The sequence below is a fragment of the Carcharhinus amblyrhynchos genome, chromosome 6, assembly GCF_965287045.1.
Source record: "Carcharhinus amblyrhynchos chromosome 6, sCarAmb.v2.hapA, whole genome shotgun sequence".
Lineage (NCBI taxonomy): Eukaryota > Metazoa > Chordata > Chondrichthyes > Carcharhiniformes > Carcharhinidae > Carcharhinus > Carcharhinus amblyrhynchos.
Genome location: NC_137329.1, coordinates 111,466,670 through 111,490,297, shown reverse-complemented (window position 1 = coordinate 111,490,297; position 23,628 = coordinate 111,466,670). Strand labels below are relative to the sequence as shown.

The 23,628-nt window shown below is 44.8% G+C and overlaps 1 protein-coding gene across 2 annotated transcripts in view; it reads left to right on the top strand.

The window, feature by feature from the left end:
* LOC145344548 (thyrotropin-releasing hormone-degrading ectoenzyme-like) overlaps positions 1-23,628 on the top strand; it is a 130,050-nt gene that overhangs the window by 86,132 nt on the left and 20,290 nt on the right. For both annotated transcript variants that reach the window (XM_080191744.1, XM_080191743.1), the window contains exons 7-14: positions 608-745; positions 4,615-4,680; positions 8,443-8,508; positions 10,816-11,003; positions 15,231-15,319; positions 17,828-17,961; positions 18,065-18,120; positions 22,616-22,763. In XM_080191744.1, coding sequence (XP_080047870.1) covers positions 608-745; positions 4,615-4,680; positions 8,443-8,508; positions 10,816-11,003; positions 15,231-15,319; positions 17,828-17,961; positions 18,065-18,120; positions 22,616-22,763 — 885 coding nt within the window. The remainder of the gene's footprint in view (positions 1-607; positions 746-4,614; positions 4,681-8,442; positions 8,509-10,815; positions 11,004-15,230; positions 15,320-17,827; positions 17,962-18,064; positions 18,121-22,615; positions 22,764-23,628) is intronic.

The window sequence follows — 23,628 nt, the reverse complement described above, 5'->3', positions numbered from 1 at the left end:
AGGAGAATTTCACAGTAGCTTCATTGCATTGAAACATTGCAAAGCCTCACTTGTGACTAATAAATAAACTGTAACTTTTAAATGTTAGATTTAAAAATCTAGTCAGATTTGAATCCACGCCCCCAGAGAATTGGCCTGGGCTTTTTTAGCCCTATGACATTACCACTATGCCACCGCCTCTCCCAGCAGTTTCAGCACTGACCTGAACTGTTAACTCTGCTTATCTCTCCAGAGATGCTGCCAAACGCTCAGAGTATTTCCAGCATAATTTTTTGTCCGAGGCAATATTTACAGTTAGTTTGTTTGAAGCTTACACTGATAATTGAACTCAATCCAAATGCCTCTGATCATATTAAGTGGAAAGATTCTGATGTGGTGTAAAGTGTGTTAACAAAGATACAGGCTTGATGAAGAGCTTCGAGTCAAGAGTAACAATTTGGTGCGCTCGCAATTCAATGGGAGCATTTGGCATCAGCTTTCTGAACTTTTCCCCTTTTATTTCAGCAATTTAAGTCCTTGTGACAAGGGTTTTTAATAGCTGATAAGTCTTGTTTGATTGACTGTGAATCCAGGGGGATTTGAGCCTGTATTTGTGTGAATATTTCAGGAGAAACAGCGATTCCTGACTGATGACCTTCATGAAGTGATGCTACTTGATGGCTTGGCCAGTTCTCACCCGATATCCCAGGAGGTCTTGCAAGCAACGGACATCGATAGAGTTTTCGACTGGATTGCATACAAGAAGGTGCTGACAGCTGTTTGAGCAGCGGAAGAACATTTTAAACATTTTGTGTGAAACTAGAGATTAATATATTAATGTTCTATAAGGAGCTGAAATGGCCTTTTCTAGATGTTGAAACTTAGCCTTACACCAATATATACTCCTGCATTTCCACCTAGTTAGTTTGATTTGATTTATTATTGTCATATGTATTAGTATACAATGACATGTATTGTACGCTATACAGACAAAGCACACCGGTCATAGAGGAGGAAAGGACAGAGTGCAAAATGTAGTGTTACAGTCATAGCTAGGGTGTAGAGAAAGATCAACTTAGTGCAAGGTAGATCCACTCAAAAGTCTGATGGCAGCAGGGAAGAAGCTGTTCTTGACTTGGTTGGTACGTGACCTTAGTATTGCATTGTTTTCCCGACAGAAGAGGTGGAAGAGAGAATATCCGGGGTGTGGGGGATCCTTAATTATGCTGACTGCTTTGCCCAGAAGTGTAGACAGATTCAGTGGATGGAAGGCTGGTTTGTGAGATGGGCGGGGCTACATTTATGACCTTTTGTAGTTTCTTACAGTCTTGGGCAGAACAGGAGCCATACCAAGCTGTGATACAACTAGAAAGAATGCCTTCCATGGTACATCTATAAATGTTGGATAGGGGCCTAGAGGTAAGGAACCAGGAAACTGTCCTAAACCTATGTAGGGCAGTTAACTGCAGTTTTGTGTCCAGGTCTGGGCAACACACTTTAGGAAGAGTTTGGAGAGGATACACAAGAGAATTACTGGGATGGTTCCAAGTCTGAGACATTTCAATGGCTATTATTGTGATAACCAGAAAACATTGACTTAAGATGATTGGTGGGGGCAACCAGAAGTGTCATGCAGGTGTTTTATTGCCTGCAGTTACTGGGTAGGATTTGCAATGTGCTTAATACATAGTCTGATAGGGTGGTGGTTGCAGATTAAATAGTACCCTTGTAAAGGGAGTTAGATAAATGCACGAAGAAGGTAAAATGCAGGGAAAGACAGGTTGAATGGGACTAAGAGAATTCTTCTTCAGAAGAGTTGGTGCAGATTTGATGGGCCTAATGGCCTTCTATGTTGTAGTATTCCATGGGCTGGGTTTTACAGGGCACATTGGCCCCTAACTTACACCCCCACCCCCCACTCCACACCCCCTGCCCACTATCCCAATAGCTACCCTGCAGCGATTTAATGCTGGGAGCAGCTCTAATAGCTTTGAGGCAAAACATCCATTCCTATCTCTGGAGGAAGTCCTACCTTAGAGAGCTTAGGCAGCCAGGAGCAGAGGCCACTACAGCCAGATCCCCCCATGCCGAGGAGCCCAGGTAAATCCAGGATTGGGAATCACGATGAGGGAGTGGAGGGGGCAAGCTCTAGAGGTCAGGGGGGAAGGGTCAGAGTAGGGGGGCTGATGATCTTAGAAGGGGAGGGCCTCAAGCGGGCCCATGAAAGAGGCTTCCCCCTTGCCCGACACCAGCCCGCACAGCTAAGTCCAACAGGCCTCCCGTGTGGCATGGCCCTCCCTGCCACAGGTAAGGAACATAGGAATATAGGAATTAGGAGCAGAAGTAGGCAATTCAATCCTTTGAATCTGCTCCACCATTCAATCAGATCATGGCTGATCTCTCCCTGGTCTCAAATTCAGCTCCCCACTTGTTTCCCATATCCTTTTAACCTTTTTTTTAATCAGAAATATGTCTGTCTCCTTCACTAGACCATTTAATGAATCAGACTCTAGGGGTGCGGTGGAGTCTGAATGCCAGCAGTGATGGGTGAGGCTCTTAAGTGGCCATTATTGGGTATTAGTTCTCTAGGTTGCTTTTCACAGAGTCACAGAATGCTACAGTGCAGAAGAGGCCCTTCGGCCCATTGAGTCTGCATCGATGCATGAAAGACCCTGACCTGCCCACCTAATCCCACGTGCCAGCACTCGGCCCATAGCCTTGTATGTTATGGCGGCTAAATACTCATGCAGGTGCTTTTTAAAGGATGTGAGGCAACCTGCCTCCACCACCTTCCCAGGCAGCGCATTCCGGACCGTCACCACACTCTCAAATTCTGCCTACATTCCCCTGGAACCTCCCACCCCTCACTTTTAACTTGTGCCCCTTCCTAACTGATCCTACAACTAAGGGGGGCAGCTGCTCCTTGTCCATTCTGTCCATGCCCCTCATAATCTTGAGCACCTCAATCAGGTCACCCCTCAGTCTTTTCTGCCCCAGAGAAAACAACCTACGCCTCTCTCGATAACTTAAATGTTCCATCCCAGGCAGCATCCTGGTGAATCTCCCCTGCGCCCCCTCCAGTTCGATTGCGTCCTTCCTATAATGTGGCAACCAGAGCTGTACACAGTACTCCAGCTGTGACGTCACCGAAGTTTTATACAACTCCAACATCACCGCTTAGTTTTTGTAATCTATTCCCCGATTTTAGGCCGGGTTCCTGGCTGTGTTCTCAAAACTGCAAAGGTCTGTGAAGTTTCTACACATGGGGATGCTGCTGGGCTTATCCTCGAGGCATGATAATTAGGAAGAATGCGGCAGTAAAAACATAGGCAGCAAAATAAAGAGGAGGAAGGAGGCCTTACAACATGTGCTCTTCGGAGATAGAATATTATATCTGATGCAGCAACACTCCAGCAAAGAGACTGCTGTTAGAGTGAGAAATGGAGGCTTTCTTGTTAACTGTGAAGGTGACCATGGCTCCAAACCTTTGTCTTTGCCTCATTAACCGCTCATGCTGACAGCAGGACCATCAGTCTGGTTGCTGCATGCACAATAATCTGTCATTCTTGAGGTCTCACCAGTTCACTAGCCTCCCCGCGACTCACCAATAAGGAGGAGGGACGATCTCGGGGACCTGTTGGCAATGCTGAATTCCCACAGACACCGGACAGTATAAATTGAACGTGTTTGGTCTTGTCTTACTCTGATGTGGAGATACAGTAAGAAGTCTCACAACACCAGGTTAAGCAGTTTATTTGATAGTAAACCCACAAGCTTTTGGAAACGCTGTTCCTTCGTCAGGTGTGTGGAAAGTTCTGGAAAGTGTGGAAAACTCCACATCATTATGTGGAGATGCTGGCGTTGGACTGGAGTGGGCACAGTGAGAAGTTTCACAACACCAGGTTAAAGTCCAGCAGGTTTATTTGGAATCATGCGCTTTTGGAGCACTGCTCCTTCATCAGATGAGATGATGAAGATCATCACTGCACTCACCTGATGAAGGGGCAGAGCTCCTAAAGCTCGTGATACCAAATAAACCTGTTGGACTTGAACCTGGTGATGTGAGGCTTCCTACCTTGACTGCTCTGAGCACTGAAACAGGATTGCGGTGTAGTCCAAGAACAAATGGAACTTTACACAAAAAGAGGACGTAAGAAAATATTAAAGTACGTGTGTGTTTATCAAATGGCTAGCAATGTTTTCCATTAAAAGACTATAGATATGAAAACAGAATTGAGGTGATTCGTATAAAAACAAAAGTAAAACACCGTGGATGCTGGAATCTGAAACAAAAACAGAAAAATGCTGGAAAATCTCAGCAGGTCTGACAGCATCTGACGAAGGGTCATCTGGACTCGAAACGTTGGCTCTATTCTGTCTCCACAGATGCTGTCACACCTGCTGAGATTTTCCAGCATTCTTCTGTTTTTTTAGTTGGGGTGATTAGTATTTGAACTCTTGGGCTGGGATTTTGTGGTCTCGCTCATCCCAAGCCCATAAAATCCCGCCCGAGGTCAACGGACTTCCCCATTTTCCGCCCCTTGCCTGCTCCGATTCCCGTGACGGGCAGAACGGTAAAATTCTGTTGTCTGCTCATTTAACTTAATTAAAATACTCTTTGATTTTAATTCCAAGGGTGCTGCATTGATTCGGATGGTGGCTAACTTTATGGGACAGCAAGTATTTCAAACAGGATTACAGGTGGGTAAAAGTCTTATGCACGATTATCTGACAGCTGATCGAGGTGTGTGTGTGTGTGTGTGTGTGTGTGTGTGTGTGTGTGTGTGTGTGTGTGTGTGTGTGTGTGTGTGTGTGTGATACATGTCTCCACGAAACTGCAATAAAAATCACAAGAATGTAAATAGGTTTGGATCTTAGTAACTTTTGGAACTTTTACAGATTAAATCAAGAATTCAATTTCTTCAAGCCATCTGGATACTTGTTACGGGAAGAGATAGACAGAACAAGTAAAATAAAACAGTCTTTTCTGATTGGCACCACATCCACGAACATCCACTCCCTCCACTACCAACGCTCAGTAGCAGCGGTGTGTACTATCTACAAGAGACACTGCAGCAGTTCATCACCACCTTCTCAAAGGCAGCTCGGGATGGGCAGTAATTGCTGGCCTAGCCAGCGATGCTCATGCCCCACGAATGAATAAAAAAAACAAAATCGCCAGTACCGATGGCGGCACTACTGCCTCACGGTGCCGGAGACCTGGGTTCGATTCCTGGCTTGGGTCACTGTCTGTGAGGAGTCTGCACATTGCCCCTGTGTCTGGGGGGGTTTCCTCCCACAGTCCGAAAGATGTGCTGGTTTGGTGCATTGGCCAAGCTGCATTCTCCCTTGGTGTAACCGAACAGGTGCCAGAGTGTGGTGACTGGGGGGCTTTCACAGTAACTTCATTGCAGTGGTAATGTCAGCCAACTTGTGACACAAAACTAATTTCTTCTGAGGGAATGAGACTCCACAGTTGCAAGTTAAAATTTTCTGTGCCAGAGAGTTTCTTCATCAGTAATGATCACTCACTATGCCATTTAAAAACTTACTTACTGCAGAGTGCACCAGCTTGTTCAGTCCTATTTGGTGTGGAACTATTGAGTAAGTGCAGCAAATCCATGGAGCGCAATCTTACCGGCCAGTCATGCCATGCTTCCACTGCAGCGAGATCGGAGAATTTCACGGCCAGCCAAATATCTGTTCACTGCAGTGTGATGGGAAAATCCCGCTGGCGTGAATGATGGTAAGATTCCGGCCCAAGGTGTTGCAGTCATTTCAGTGCCGAAGATTGCAACAGCTCCCCCTGTGGAGGAGCAAAGTATTCCTTAAAGTTTATTTATTAATGTCACCAGTAGGTTTACGTTAACACTACATGAATTTAATGTGAAAATCCACTAGGTGCCACACTCCAGCGCCTGTTCGGGTACGCCGGGGGAGCATTTAGCATGGCCAGCGCTCCTCACCAGCACGTCTTTCGCACTGTGGGAGGAAACTGGCGCACCCGCAGGAAACCCAGGGGGGCACAGCGAGAATGTGCACACTCTGCACAGAGAGTGACCCAAGCTAGGAATCGAAATTGGTACTGAGAGGTGGCAGTGCTAACCACAATGCCACTGTGCCGCCCAACCCTCGTAGCAACATCTAGATTCCTGCATTCGTGTGAACACTAGCAGTCGTTGGCCAGTGTAACGGAAAGGGACTGATAACTTCACTATTGTTCTTGTTGCAATTTCTGGCCTGATCAATGCTGTTGATAGCAAGCTATGTTTACCATTAATCTGTCAAACCCATTCTGAGCATAGCATATGTATTGTTAATCTTTCGCTAACACATAATAATCAGTGGAATTAAATTGCTTCTCACCTACAGTGCAATTATAATAGGGAGGGCAATTTGTTTTTTTCCCTAGCTCTGCAGGGATTTGTTTTTTAAAAAATTAACACAGTGTGCCTCAGCATAAGCTCAAACACTCACGGAACTACTGCGTTGTTAATTAAAATGCATTAATGAATCTATTATATACATAATAAAGATGAGCGTCAAGTAAAATTAAGGAACTGTGACTATGCATTGTTCCAGCTCGGGCTTTCGCTCTGCAATCTTACTTCATGTTCAAGGCAAACAGATGTTTCCTGGAAGCAGGTTAAGTTTCCTTAGACCATAAGATGTAGGAACAGGAGTAGGCCATTTGGCCCATCAGGTCTGCTCTGCCAATGTGCTCTTAACACTGCTGGCAGTGAAGCTCCATTCTGTAGCACCTGTTCTTTCTGTCACTATGGATGCCAAGAAGATGTTCTTTGAATGTGTACCTGCTTCTGGTGCTAGCTGTGCTGGCTGCCATTTTAGTGAGGGCATTGGCATGCATGCTGGGAGCTCCTGGTGCTAGCTGTGCTGGCTGCCATTTTAGTGAGGGCATTGGCATGCATGCCGGGAGCTCCTGGTGATAGCTGTGCTGGCTGCCATTTTAGTGACGGTATTAGCATTCATGCAAGAAACTTCTGGTACTGGCTGTGCTGGTTGCCATTTTAGTGAGGGCATTAGCATTCATGCAAGAAACTTCTGGTACTGGCTGTGCTGGTTGCCATTTTAGTGAGGGCATTTGCATGCATGCAGGGAGCTTCAGGTATTAGCTGTGCTGGCTGCCATTTTAGTGAGGGCATTAGCATGCATGCAGGGAGCTTCTGGCAGAAGCACGCAGAGTTGACAGTTGTGTGTTTAATGTTAGTTGCATGCAGCCGGCGTGCAAGTTAGCAGATAGCAACAAGTTTGCATTTTCTGCAACTGTTACATTTAGTGAAGGTTAATATTTCATCATTACCTACCATTTACAACCCATTGCACTGCCAAAATGTTTTTTCACATTGGCTAACATCCTGATTTCACATTCATGGCTAACTGACACAGTTAGAGAAGTAATTGCAATGACCTTCAAGATCCAATTGTGAAGCTTTCCCCAGGTTGCTATTAAAAGGCAATATCACTGACATGTATCTTTATGAATGGATTTTCACCTTTAACAATTCATTGACAATTTAACCATTCTTAGGTGAAGGTGGACTTGTTGGTTGCACTTTTCCTGCAGAGCAGCTGAAATTATTCCCCATTATCTAAGAGAAACAAACGGGACTGTTTTCTGCTACCAATGCCTGTGGAGATTGGTGTTTAAGTAAGGATGTGGAGATGCTGGCGTTGGACTGGGGTAAACACAGTAAGAAGTCTCACAACACCAGGTTAAAGTCCAACAGGGTTATTTGGTAGCAAAAGCCACACAAGTAGTGTTTGCTACCAAATAAAGCTGTTGGACTTTAACCTGGTATTGTGAGACTTCTCACTGTGTTTAAATAAAGTCCAGGGGTTAAAATGGCCTGACTGTTAACAGTTACCTCGGTGGCTCTGTCCTCATCTCTTGCCCCAATTAAAATTGGGGATAGAGTGTTCACTTTGGCTGTAACTTATTGCGGAGTACACTGCTGCCTTTCTTTCTATTCTGGCACCCATCATGGATTGGAAAAGAACAATGTACATTTCAATCACACCAACTAATTCTGGAAGAACCCTCGCGGTTGAACCGGCTCACCTTTGGCTCCACTGTGCCGTATATTCTGCTGAATTCTCCGCAGTCACTTTGCTTCTGAAGTTGCTGCATAAATTACTTAATGAGATCTGAAGGCACAAGAGGTATGAAACTGCCAGGATTATTGATAATTTAGGATTGGCCAGATCCCCCCCCCCACTGACAACATTTAGGGCTGTATGAACAGGATGTTGCTTGTGTTGCAAGATTTCGTGTGAAAGAGTTTTAAGTCTCAGGAAATCTGATTATTTGATTTAATACTTATGACAACTTACTTGTGGTCATAAGTAAGTTGAATTCTTTGCGCAACATTTGGGAGAGTGAATTATTTGCTTGGCTATGGTTCAAGGTTCTTCTCAATTCCAATTCTTCTCTATCCAATCTAGGACTTTTTAACCGAACATATGTATGGTAATGCAGGAAGAAATGACCTGTGGAACAAACTTACAGAGGTAACCCTTTTCTTTAAAGCATTGTGGCTTGTGGCAATCATCTGAACTAAAGCATTAGTGGCCATATTGCATTTTGTTTTGTGTGTGTTATCTTCTATGTGTGTTGACATGAGAACATTCGTACTGATGGCTACAGATTATTTTTATGCTGTTTATTGGAACACATTGGGTGGAATTTCACCGGCACGTTCGCCCGAGGTCCGTACGATCCCACCCGAGGCCAACAGAGAATGCCTCGCCTTCCCTGGAATCGGGGCGATGTGCCAGTAAAATTCTGGCCATTGTTAAAATACAGGGATGAATCAAATGGCCCAAGCATCTTGCGAACAGCAAATCAACCCTGGTACGCAATTAACCTTCGAATCACTCCCTAACCTTGGTCATCCAAGGTTAGAATTTAATAACATCAGAGATATGATGTTCTTCGTCAGTTTAGTGGAAACTTTCTTTCCGCTGAGTTGGATCATGATGGATTCCAAGATATTCATCTTGAAAGGTAGCTGGCGTGGTGGCACAGTAGTTAGCACTGCAGCCTTGCAGTGCCAGGGACCAAGTTCATTTCCAGCCGTGGGTCACTGTCTGTGTGGAGTTTGCACATTCGCCCTGTATCTGCGTGGGTTTCCTCTGGGTGTTCCGGTTTCCTCCCACAATCCAAAGAGGTTGATTGGGCATGCTAAATTACTCCTAGTATCGGGGGATTAGCAAGGTAAATGAGGGTTACGGGAATAGGGCCTTGGTGGGGTTCTGGTTGGTACATACTCGATAGGCTGAATGGCCTCCTTTGGTACTGTTGGGGTTCTATAATATAGTGACATCTTATTTATATATATTCCAAGATGTCACTATATTAGAGAACCCCAATAGTTTGTCAATGTGTAACTCATTTATATATATTCTGAGTTACACATTGACAAACTATTTTGCATGTTCCAGCAGAATACTGCAGTGTATGTTGTGATCTGTGTAGCTTTTATTTTTGAAGACATTTATTCATTTAGGAGAATTCTGTGGCCGTTCACAGCGATGGGATTCTCTGGTCCCGCCGATAGCACATCCCTTCCCGTGGGTTTCGGAACTGCGTGGGTTAACACTGATGGGAAATCCCACTGACAGTGGAGGGAACCAGGGAATCCCCTCACCAGTGTGAGCATCTCACCACAGGAACCCATCAACAGGAAACAAGCCACTGGGAGGCTGGAGAATACCCCAATTATTTTAAAATGTTAAAATGATGTTCATTTCATATGCTTTTGTGGCAATTGGGCAGCATGGTGACACAGTGGTTAGCGCTACTGCCTCACAGCGCTGGGGTCTGGGTTTGCTTCCTGGGTTGGGTCACTATGTTAAATTTGCACATTCTTCCCGTGTCTGCGTGGGTTTCCTCTGCGTCCTCCGGTTCCCTCCCACAGTCCAAAGATGTGCGTATTAGCTGGACTGGCCATGCTAAATTGCCCCTTAGTGCCCCAAGATGTGGAGGTTAGGCGATTAATGAGATAAATGTGTGGGGTTATGGGGATAGGGCAGGGGGTGGGCCTGAGTAAGATGCCCCGTCAGAGAGTTGGTACAGACTCGATGGGCCTTCTTCTGCATTCTAGGGATCCTCTGATTAAGTTGGATGATTTTGGAACTAAACCGCATTTTGGCTACATGAAATGAGGTCAGTTGCAAACATTGTTGCCCCTTTTTATGTGCTGATTTGCAGCATAATACACAATTCAGTGAAGAAATAAACTTATTAATAGGTATTAGAGTTAACATTGTTATCTCCATTCATGGTAGGGGGATTCGCAGGGTAAATATGTGGGATAGGACCGGGGTGGGATTGCTGTCGGTACAAGCTCGATGGGTCGAATGGCCTCTTTCTGCACTGTACGGATTCTATGATTCATAAGACCCATCTCTTTGACCAAGTTTATGCCCATCCAACTCAATAACCTCAAGCTGGTTTGGTGAACAATTGTGTATCACAGTGCTCCCACGAAGCACGTAGTGATGTTTTATTATGTTGGAGATACTATATATATATATATATATATACAATCAGTTGTTGTTGTGCACTAGATAAACTCCATTTTAATACAATCCAGTCCTAACTCCTCACTGACAATGCATCCTTACCCTTATTGACGAGAACGTTTGTACGGCCTGGGAGATTCCTGATTTCACTGCAGTCATTCAAGTGTAAATCTTAGCGATTCTACCAGCCCCCACTGTAATGGGTTTTGAATGATCTCACTGCTGTTGAGATTGCATGGAGTTGAAAACATCTGCAATGCCTCAGATGCCAGTATTTTTGCCTTTATGTAGACATTGCGGAGAATCGGAAAAAACATCAACATCAAAGAAGTCATGGATGGTTGGACATTACAGATGGGGTATCCTGTTGTCACCATTGTTAGGAATGAGAGCAGTGTTAATGTTTTAACCATCAGCCAAGAACATTTTATCTATGATCGCACTGCAAAATCTGCTAAACCCGCTTATTCAAATCACAGGTAATCGTTTTATTTCATTGTACATGCACAGAGAGAGAGAGATAAAACCAGACTCGTAGTGTAAAAGCAGATATTGGTATTTGTACAATATAAACAGTACTGAATTACTATTGGGGAATGAGATATTGGCTGAATTTTCCCCTTCGAATCACAAGCCTGGTTTCCAGTTTGCGAGCACGGATGTGTGTATGTGGGGCGGGACTTTATCAATATCTTATCAATTACATTGTTAAGACTTGTTAATGTCAATCACATAGGCAGCATGGAGGCACAGTGGCTGGCAGTGCTACCTCACAGCGCAGTGCACCTGGGTTCAGTTCCTGGCTTGGGTCACTGACTGTGCGGAGCCTGCACGTTCTCCCCGTGTCTGCGTGGGTTTCCCCCAGGTGCTCTGATTTCCTTCCACAGTCCAAAAGACGTGCTGGTTTAGGTGCATTGGCCGTGCGAAATTCTCCCTCGCTGTCCCTGAACAGACATCGGATTGTGGCGACTAGGGGATATTCACAGCAATCCCATTGCAATGTTAATGAAAGCCTACCTGTGACATTAATAAACTAACTTCAAACTTTATTGTTAAGATTAAGAGGTATTAGATATTGATTGTCTTTGAGTATATTTAAATAGGTGATCGCCCCCTCTCTTTTTTGTTTAATTTATTGATTTTTTTGTTCTAATCAAAAGACTTAACTAGGGGATGGCTGGGACATTAGGTGTGTGGGAGCAGTTCTGTGCAATGGAATTAGTGAATAAACTCTCTCAATAAGGAAAGGCTTCAACCAAGTGGCTTGGATCCTGTTAATAGAGATGGGGCATAATCTTCCCAGGGTGGCCAATTAGGAAACTGCCTCTAGCAATGCTAACCAATTAGGGAGGCCTGAAGCTCTGGACAGACCAATCAGAGAACCTGAAATGAAGGGCAACTGGCAGAGCGACTGTGAGTGCTTGTGGGCACGGTGGCACAGTGGTTAGCACTGCTGCCTCACAGTGCCAAGGCCCTGGATTCGATTCCTGGCTTGGGTCACTGCCTGTGCGAAGTCTTCCCGATATCCCTGTGTCCACGTGGGTTTCCTCCAGGCACTCAGGTTTTCTCTCGCAGTCCGAAAGACGTGCTGGTTAGGTGCACTGGCCGTACTAAATTCTCCCTCAGTGAACCCGAACAGGTACCAGAGTGTGGCAACTAGGGGATTTTCACAGTAACCCTATCGCAGTGTTAATGTAAGCCTACATGTGACATTAATAAATAGACTTTAAGCTGCCTGGTTGAGATCATTGGAGTGGTAGAGGGTGGCACAACGTGGTGGCACCATGCTGCTGATGGGACCGGCACCCAGTTCCTCATGCTCAGCAAATTAACAATTGCAAACATTTGTCGTCATGGAGACCACTGAGTTCTGACCTCCCACTTTGTACTTGCCTCTCGTGGGCAAAGAGGTGAAGGGGAGGGGCGGTGGTCCTGTACACACCTGCTAAATTCTTCAGCCTTCTGAACGTGTCTGCTAATGGCTTTCATACTTATTTCAACTGGCTTCTGACAGGCGGGTTGCTTTGAAGTTCTCCCTTGTAAAAGTGCAAAGAGCGTGACAGGGAGTCAGCCAGACATGCTTTTTTGCCATTTTCCCCAGCTCGAACTCTGCCAACGCACCTCCTGATATGTCCATAACATTGGATGCTACACTTAGCCAGATTTTTATGGAATTTTTATGTCTGTTCCACACACAGACAAAACAGGACAGGTTAAGTGTGTAGCCTATCATAAGTTTTCCAATCATGGAATCCCTACAGTGCAGAAGGAGGCCATTCGGCCCATTGAGTCTGCACCGACCACAATCCCACCCAGGTTCTATTCCCATACATTTATCCTAGCTGGTCCCCCTGACACTAGGGCCAATTTAACATGGCCAATCCACCTAACCCGCACATCGTTGGGAGGAAACTGGAGCACCTGGAGGAAATCCATGCAGACATAGAGAGAATGAGCAAACTCCATATACAAACAGTGACCCAAGCCAGGAATCGAACCCAGGTCTCTGGCGCTGTGAGGCAGCAGTGCTAACCACTGTGCCACCCCACGATCCATTGACAACCTATAAAATTCCTGTGTTTCAAGGACAAATAAATCCTGGCATTTCCAGTACCAATTTGTCTTGTATTTTGAAATTATGTTTACTGATGTAGTGGAAACCTAATTCACAGCAGAATGCGTGAGATGTGACGCAAAGATAAAGCAAAGAAAGTTATTACTTGTTGGCTTTGAATTCAGCACATGCATTTGAAAATGTTTGCAAAGTATTCAATTCTTGATGCCATCTGTTTCAATAAAGAATCATTTGCACTTACAGCTTAGTTCATATTTTCAATTTTATGAGCAGATTAATGTGTTGCTTTTGTTGTGTACAAGTGTTTGCAAAATCCACAGTGGGATCAGAAATTGTCTAGTGTGGTGGGATTTGAAAAGTTAATTGGAATTTTATAGTTGACATTTTGGAGTTAGGAATAGTCCGTAATGTTATTTAAAAAATACTGGATTCCAAACAAGAATCAAACACACAGGGGGCGATTTTACCAAAACAATTCTAAGTTCTGAACGAACGCAAAATTGGGAAAGATTTGCAGCCTTTTTTTGGGCAAGCTCCCAGACAAAATCATATGGCACTTAATGAAAATGAAGCAAAATATGACTCTTGCCAGTAAGGGAGTGAGCGGAGCTTAATCCTGCCTGGAAGCTGGCTGCTGAGCTGTAGAGGCGCTATTGCGCATGCATCTTGATCGCAGTGCACTGGGAGATCTGTTACTCCCTCCAACCCCTGGGCATTATACCCTCACACATACCACCCCCCTCACCAATTGCCCTCTGATTCCTGTCCCTTCACCCCTATCAGATGATCACCACCCTGGTCAATCCCCGATGCAGAGTACATCCCCACTGCCTCCCAGCCATGGCCCTGTTCCCCCATCATGGGCGTAAACCTGGTTTTCCACGTCTCCCCTGATCTTACCGGCTCACCACACTGATCAACCATCATGACTAGCGGTAAGATTCCTGCCCCACAACCACCAATATAAAATTGAATTAAACAAATAGCCATAATCTTACCAAAGACACCTCCCATCTTGCCTCTCTGGTGACAGTTGTATTTCAAATTTATTGCAGCTTCAAGGTTTGTTTTGGGAAGTAAAATTCAGACACTAATCAAATGAAACAAGTTAAACAAAGCGAGGGTCACCAGGATTTAGAATGGATGTGGGCTTACCGTGTGAGGGTATCTTGAATCAGGCTACAGTCTTCAATTGATTTTGGATACACAGCCAACATTCCAGGCACAATGCCTCATTTGAAAAGTGTAATCAAATTAACCACAATTTATCTGATTGATGTCTGCAAGCATCTCTTTTGTTTATCTCACACTATTTATGTAACTGATCTAAGGGCAAGAATAAAGAACAAAGAAAATTACAGCATAGGAACAGGCCCTTCGGCCCTCCAAGCCTGCACTGACCATGCTGCCCATTTGAATTAAAACCCCCTACCCTTCTGTGGACCACATCCTCTATTCCCATCCTGAAGACATATTTTGTCCCTTAAAAGTCACTACTGTACCTGCTTCCACTACCTCCACTGGCACCAACTTCTGTATAAAATACTTGCCTCACTGATCTCCTTTAACCCTTGCCCCTGTCATCTTAAACCATGCCCTCTAGTAATTGGCTCTTCCACTCTGGGAAAAATCTTCTGACTATCCACTCTGTCCGTGCCCCTCATAATTTTATAGACTTCTATCAGGTCGCCCCTCAACCTCCGTCATTCCTGTGAGAACAAACCAAGTTTCTCCACTTTCTCCCCATAGCTAATGCCCTCCATGCCAGGCAATATCCGGATAAATATTTTCTGTACCCTTTCCAAGGCCTCCACACCCTTCTGGTAGTGTGGCAACCAGAATTGAGCACTATGTTCCAAATACGGCCTAACTAAGGTTCTATAAAGCTGCAACATGACTTGCCAATTTTTAAACTCAGTGCTCCACCTGATGAAGTCAAGCACGCCACATGCCTTCTTGACTACCTTCTCCATCTGCAGGTGGCAGGGAATTATTGTCAGTGATGTTACTGTGTGAACAGGATAATGCCTCTGTACATAGCGGAGATAGGAATTAGCCATGAGAGGGCGAAGTGTTTGTGTAATAATATTTCTGACAGTAATTTTTGCCCACCTCTGCTTTATTTTTCCAGCTACTTGTGGGAAATCCCTCTCACTGTCGCGGTAGGGAACTTAAGCCATATCTTATCAGAGACAATGATATGGATTAATAACAAAACAGGTATTACTTTAATTTATTAATATATTGTTCAGCTACGTAAATCTGGTTTATGAACTTGCAAAATTTCAGGCTCACCCATTGTAAACTGTATTGGTGGAATTTTGATACTGAATTACATAGTTTACTTTTTTAATGGTGCAAGTAACATCTTGTCCTCAGTTTTTTTGCGTTTCTCTGGTGTTCCGAAATTGTAAAATCTAAGTGGCTTTAGCATGAAGATAATCACATCAGATTGTGCATGCTTAACATGATTTGATTTGATTTGATTTGATTTATTATTGACATGTATTAGTATACAGTGAAAAGTATTGTTTCTTGCGCACTATACAAACAAAGCATACCATACATAGAGAAGGAAAGGAGAGAGTGTAGAATGTAGTGTTACAGTTATAGCTAGAGGAAGATCAACTTAATGCAAGGTAAGTCCATTCAAAAGTCAGATGGCAGCAGGGAAGAAACTATTCTTGTGTCAGTTGATACGTCACCTCAGATTTTTATATCTTTGTCCTGACAGAAGAAAGTGGAAGAGAGAATACCCGGGGTGCATGGAGTCCTTAATTATGCTGACTGCTTTGCCGAGGCAGTGGGAAGTGTAGACAGAGTCACTGGCTGGGAGGCTGGTTTATGTGATGGATTGGGCTACATTCGCGACCTCGTGTAGTTCCTTGCAGGTGGCATGATGGCACAGTGGTTAGTTTTGCTGCCTCATTTGCGCCAGGGTTAAGTTAATTCCCAGCTTGGGCCACTGTCTGTGTCTGCGTGGGTTTTCTCCAGCTGCTTCAGTTTCCTCTCATAGTCAGAAAATCATGCTGGTTAGGGGCATCGGCCATGCTAAATTCTCCCTCAGTGTACACGAACAGGCGCCGGAGTGTGGCAACTAGAGGATTTTCATTGTAACTTCACTGCAGAGTTAATGTAAACCTACTTGTGACACTAATAAATAAACCTTAAATAGATTCAAAGCTATTTATTACTTGAACTGGTTAACTTTGTGTTGAGACAAATTAGATTTGAAAGTAAATGCAAAATATGGCTGATGCTGGAGTTCTGAAATGAAAACAGAACATGGTGGAAAGACTCCGCAGATTTGGCGATATCTCTGGAGGGAGAAACAAATGGCAAAATCTTGCTGGTGTTCACGCCAGCAGGATCTTACAGTCCCGCCAAGTGTGCAGGCTTCTCAGCGGCAAGGGGCGAGTTCAATGAGAAGCCCCGTTGACAATGCCGGGACTGTAAGACCCCGCCCCCAGTGAGCGGCACACTGCCTCCCACTGGGGGGAAGCATGCCACGGACAAGGAGGAAAATCCTACCCAGAGGCTTGACACGTTAGCACTGGGTGACATTTTCCAGCTCCCCGCCGCTGCAGTGGGTTTTCCAGCGGCGGAGGCAGCTTGACATTGGCTACCGGCAGGATCTTCCTCTAGTCCTGCTGATGTCTACCACACTCAGCGTGACTCGCCCGTCTCTCTGCCAGTGAACCCGTCGTGGGAGGTCACCTTCAGCGAGTCCGGAGATTCCCGCCGGAGGGATGGACTGGAAAATCCTACTGTTTCTCACTCCATAGATGCTGCCAGATCTGATAAGATTTAAAAAATGTTTACTTAAACTGACCCCATAGTTGCTGATGAACTATGAGGCAAAGAGTCAACTGTTAAAGAGATAATTTGATAAATCCTTTTAACAGAAGTGGAGCAGATTTTTAATACTTCCCCTCACCAGAAATGATGTGTACAGACGGCTCAAGGACTCTTTACAGGGCCGAGGGGACCATTCCTATTCTTACTGGCCCCCAAACATTCCACAGAGTAGATATATTTGAGAGAACTCACTGTGACCCCTTGTAACCATGCTACATCCCCTGCCACAGTTTGACAATCGGGGTTGACACTATACAAGCCACAACTTTTCATTAAAAAACAGGATGCCTAATGCTCCCTCTCATGTAAGTTAAGACGGTGCCAGGTGTATGGATCACGATTTTGGTGCCATTCTCTTCATCATCATAATGCATCATTTCTGGTGGGGGGATATAAATTTGCTCCTTTTCTGTCAAAAGGAATTGTCAAATTATCTCTTTAGCAGTTGCCTAATTGTTTCTGATACAATCATAGTTCATCCGCAGCTGTGAGGTCAGTTTGACTCCAGGGACGAAATAAACAATTTTAAATCTTATCAGGCCTGACAGCATCTGCGGAGAAAGAAGCAGTAGGTGTGATTTTCCAGTCCTTCCCTCCTGCGGGAACCCCGGGACCCCGCTGAAGGCAACCTTCCGTGGTGGGTTCGCCAGTGGAGGGACTGGTGAGTCACGCTGAGTCCTGTAGGTATCAGCAGGAGCGGAAGGCCAACGTCAAGCTGGCTAAGCTGCTGGAAAACCTGCCGCAGCGGGGGGACTGAAAAACCCCACCCAAGTGCTAACATGTCAAGGCTCCGGGTGGGATTTTCCTCCCTGTCTGCAGCGTGTTGTGCAATTGACTGAATTAACCGTTAGTGTCCTTTCTCTTTGACAGAGCATCACAGAATCATCTTCCTGGATAACAGTAGCTGGTTTTTAGGAAACCTGAATCAGACTAGCTACATTCGGGTTAACTACGACTTGAGGAACTGGAGATTGTTAATTGAGCAACTCATGACCAATCCTGAGGTAATTGATATGCGTTCCTGGTGTCAGTTGTATCGTTTTAAACACCAACATCTGGCGTGTTTTTCATTGCTGAATAGTTTCTTTGTCTGGTTGACCCTGACAGGTGATCTCAGTTGGAAACCGAGCAGGGCTAATCGATGATGCTTTCAACCTAGCCAGGTACATTTTATACTTAATGTAAAACTAGGAACTCCGCAGCGGGAGACACTAACCAAACATCCCCCATAAACATCGAAAAAAATCTGTCTGTGCCAATGGGAGCCACAAAAAATGTACCAGTGTAATATCAGTTGTTCTATACTATATGTCATTAGTATCTAACAGTACTATGATTTAATTCAAACTGAATAATGGTTTAGTTGTAAAGATTGTATACTGTGTTTGATTTTGCAACAAGTTTTGCTGTTCATAGAATCCCTACAATGCAGAAGGCAGCCATTCAGCCCATCGGGTCTGTACCGACCGCAATGCCCCCAATCCTAATTCCCATTAACCCACATGTTTACCCTGCTAATGCCCCTGACACTAGCGTCAATTTAGCACGGCCAATGCACCTAACCCACACATCTTTGGACTGTGGGTGGAATCCGGAGCACCAGGAGGAAACCGACGCAGACACGGGGAGAATGTGCAAACTCCTTCCGAGGTCAGAATTGAACCTGCTCCCTGGCACTGTGAGGCAGCAGTGCTAACCGCTGTGCCACCGTGGCACCCTACTATGCCATCGTGCTGTCCCATTAAACCAAATACCCAGTAAGGAAGGCACATTTCCTTCCTTAAAAGACATTAGTGAACTAGATGGCTTTTTATGACAATTGTTTCTTCATCAGGTTTTTTATTCCAGATTTTTATTGAATTCAAATTTCATCATTTGCCATGGCCGGACTCAAACCTAAGTCCCCAGATCTTGCTCTGGCTTCCTGGTCCTGTAATCAATACCACTGCAACACCACCTCCCCTGTTACTTAAAGTGAGATAAATCTTCACTCTTCCTGTTATATAAATTCAATTTGAGATATACTGGGTCTTGTGGGATTGTTGGTATTCGGCCTTTTAACTTGTTACCAATCTTATTCCCTTTAAGTAGCCAGGCCAAGCTTTTGGAGTTTAGAACAACCATTTATTGTGCAAGTTATAGCAAGGACTCTAGCATGCTAACTAGTGGCCAGCCATGTTTTACAGAATCATATATACTTTTAGATTCTATTATAAGTAATTAACATATACCAATCAAACTATAGGAGTTATTGATATCTATTTACAACTATTGATTAGGGTTACATCATGATAAGATACACATGCTAAAAACCAGATTCTATTCCAAGTAATTAACATAAACCCATCAAAGTATAGGAGATATTGCTATCCACTCACAACTGTTGATTCGGGTTACATCATGCATAAGTTACAAATGTTAAAAACCAAGCACACCTGTTATACACCTGCTCAATTATAGTATTACAATCAGTGTAAATGTTTGAACACAGTACAAGCTGTCCTTAACATCCCAGATTGTGGTTAGGTTTATAGATGTCAATTACCTCTCCCATGTCCCGATGTTTGATTTATTGAATTCTGACTGAGTTGTGGATAGATAAATAAACCTATACCCCACAGTTTTCCTCCCTATGTTATCTGCTTAGACAGGCTCTCGATGCTTCATTGTGAGATTTCTGCCTGAGAAATAACAGGCCACAGTTTTGTGCCCTGGTGTACTGTATTACAGTGAAAATGTGTGCATGCTTTCTCTGCTCCACTGCATCTTTTAACCCTTTCATTGAATATGACTATTCATATGGCGATTATCCCTCATCACTGGCTCATTGCATCTTTAGGATGCTTGTTCAGTGGTGTTAATACTTCCAGTTTTTAGCCACTAACAAAATGAACAAGTTCAGTTACGTACAGATCATTGCAGTGAGGCATTGCATTGTCACCTTGGGTGATCAGCCATGATCTTATTGAATGGCGGGGCAGGCTCGAAGGGCTGGATGGCCTACTCCTGCTCCTATTTCTTATGTTCTTATGTTCTATGTTCTTATGATTGGTTCCCTCTGTCTTGTTCAGTAATAAGTCCCGGGTGTTATATCACAATAAAAACATGACAAGCCCCATTGGGCATAGATTGTCAGTGTAGGAGGGAGGGCTGTAAAATCTGTCCTGTGTCCAGAGTTAACTTCAGGCAGACAAGCTTGGTCAAGCACAGCCAATCTTTCTGTGAGCTCTGGAGAACTGGTGAGTGTGAGCCTGGGCCAGATATGGTAATGGCCATGATGCCCACTGGGGGCACCAGCAGATGGTCAGGTCACTCAGGATGATGGCAACCAGGGGGCAGCGTGACGTGACGTCAAGCATAAGTATGTCATCAACTATACTACAGGCAGAGCACCTTCCTGTACACCAAGGACTGGTCTACCTTGGAGGTGGAGCTCGGGCTTGCTACAGGCTGCTTTCACCATCCGTCATGACTCTGAGTACTGAAGTGGGGAACTCAAAGTATTTGCTCACAGTTATACACAGTCCCTTACCCCATCAACACGTTGGCTGAAATTCTCTGACCTCGCCCACTGCTGGGATTTTCCGGCCTCGCTGCAGTGAACGGAGATTTGGCCAAGTGTCAAATTCCCCATTGTCACTGGCAGCTCTGGCGAGAGACCAGAGAATTCTGTCCATCATGTCTGTATCATGTATGTTCAGTTCTGAATACCAGCCTGGAGACATTCTCACTCTGATTCGCTGAAACTCTGGCCTCTCCATCAGCACAGAATTGGTCACCATCCTTCCCAGCCAGTCCCAATGGCTGCCCTTTGCTGGCAGCCAGGAGGATTCTGATTCCTGCTACACATGCACCCCCCACCCCCACCTCCGTCCCACCCCACACCCCAGTCTTTGCCTGCTCCCTGGTGTTATACACTCTTTAGGTCTTGCAGACAGAAAGAAGTCTTTTTAATGGATCCCTAACCCCTTAATCAGCAGGCAGGCTGATGACAACAAGTGTTCCACGCATACATGCACACACACATACACACATACATACATACTCACACATGCACACTCAGACACATGCACGCACGCACACACGCATACTCAGACACACACGTACACATGCATACACACACAAGCACACACTCACACATGCATACTCAGACACACACATACACATGCACACGTACACACACTCTCGCACATGCATTCTCAGACACACACACAAACGCAAGCACACGTACACTTGCACATGCACCCTCATACACATGCATATGCACACTCAGACATGCACATGCAAACACACACGCATGCACACACACACATACACACACACATGTTCATGCAGATGGGACAACATTCACATTATGAACTGGTTTCCCCACATTCGATCTTGTACAGGGCTCGGGGACCCAAAGTCCTGCCCGGCATCCCTCTGCACTGGCACATTTACATTGCTTGATGCGCTTATGAGTGCCACTTTGTTGTGTCTACGCCATAATGCTTAGCACTGTGGAGAACAGGAGATCAGTGACCCTTTTTCTGCACTGTTTTTATTAGTTGGGCCCACAGCTGCTAGCCTCTGCTGCGACCTCGGTTCTGGGCTGCCTTGGTCAAGTGGGAGAACCCCCTCCTGGGAAACATGACCTCCTGCCATTCCCAGATGGTCTGGAGCAGAACCTGTGGGCAGGCTTGATAAACCATGGGGCTATGTGCTGGTGGTAGCAGCAGATATAGTTATCCAGGGCTGGGGGGGAGGGGGGTGGAAAGATGAAAAGATGGTAGCAGCAGCTCTGGATGAAGACTAGAAGGTTCTAGCTGCGGTTGTAGTGTTGAGGTGCCCACTCACACAACCAGGCTGATGCTGCTGGACTGCAGGAAATCAGTGCTTGTTTGGGCGTCCTTTAAATAAGTGGACTTTTGATCCCATGAGGTAACAGCAGGATTGTCAACTTCCTGCCTGCCTCTGCCACACAATTGGCCGGGCATCTTGTCCATGAATATCTAATTGGTTGGCTGCCGCATCATTGTGCATGGCAAGCTGCCTTGCCTATTACATGCACTTCTGGACTTGCTGTCGAGATATTTGGAGTTATAATGAGATTCCAGCCTGCGTACTAGTTGGAGACAGGGAAAATTAGAATGTGTGTAGGTGAGAGAGAGGCAAAAGGTACCCTGATAACATTGTAGGTTTAAGGGATTAGAGACTGATTCTGTTTTCTAATTTCATTGGGTTTATTTATTCATTTATTAGTGTCACACTGCCATGAAGTTATTGTGAAAATCTCCTAGTGGCCACACTCCATCACCTGTTTGATAACACTGAGGGAGAATTTAGTATGGCCAATGCACCTAACCAGCATGTCTTTCAGACTGTGGGAGGAAATGGGAGCACCCGGAGAAAACCCACACAGACACAGGGAGAATGTGCAGACTCCGCATAGACAGTGACCAAAGCTGGGAATCGAACCTGGGTCCTTGTGCTGTGAGGCAGCAGTGCTAACCACTGTGCCACCGTGTCACTCCCATATTGTTGTTTTCTTTTCTGCGTGAGGAACTGTTTGAAACATGAAGTGGCTTTCTACAATACCTTACTTTGAAACGCAATTGCTCAGATTTGCATGAGCACTTTCATATTGTGACTGTGACTGATCTTCTGTGTTTGCTCTAGAGCTGGTTATTTACCACAGAATATTCCCCTGGAGATTATACGATATCTTTATAAGGAGAAAGAGTTTCTTCCATGGCATGCTGCAAGTAATGTACTGCTCTACCTCGACAAGTTGGTGGATCGGAACAAGGAGTACAACATTTTTAGCGTAAGGGTTTGATGTTGAATTTAAATAAAGATTAATCTATTCCATAGGAAAAAACCCTGCAACGTAATTCAAAATATAGGCTTTTGTTAGTGCTAACATGGAGAGATGTAGCCCAATCCATCACGCAAACAAGCCTCTCATCCATTGACTGTGTCTACACTTCCCACTTCCAAATCAGATCAAATCAAAGATAATGACAAAATGTGACATTACAATTTGGACTCCTTAATATTTTGTGAACAAAGTCATTAATAAATGATTTTGATTTAATTTATTATGGTCACATGTATTAGCATACAGTGAAGAATATTGTTTCTTGCATGCTATATAGACAAAGCATACTGTTCATAAAGAAGGAAAGGAGAGAGCGAAGAATGCAGTGTTATAGTTATAGCTGGGGTGTAGAGAAAGATCAACTTGATAAAAGGTAGGTCCATTCAAAAGTCTTGATAGCAGCAGGGAAGAAGCTGTTCTTAGGTCGGGGGTTGGTATGTGACCTCAGACTTTTGTATCTTTTTCCTGTCGGAAGAAAGTGGAAGAGAATACGTATGGGATGCGTAGTGTCCTTAATTATGCTGGCTGCTTTTCCGAGGCAGTGGGAAGTGTCGACAGAGCTAATGGATGGGAGGTTGGTTTGCGTAGGGGACTGGGCTTCATTCACGACCCTTTATAGTTTCTTGCGATCTTGGGCAGAGCAGGAGCTGTACAAACATAGAAACACAGAAAATCTGAGTAGGAGAAGGCCATTTGGCCCGTCAAACCTTCTCCGCTTTTCACTATGATCATGGCTGATCATCCAACTCAATAGCCTGATCCTGCCTTTCCCCCCATAACCTTTCAATCCCTTCACCTCAAGTGGAAACAT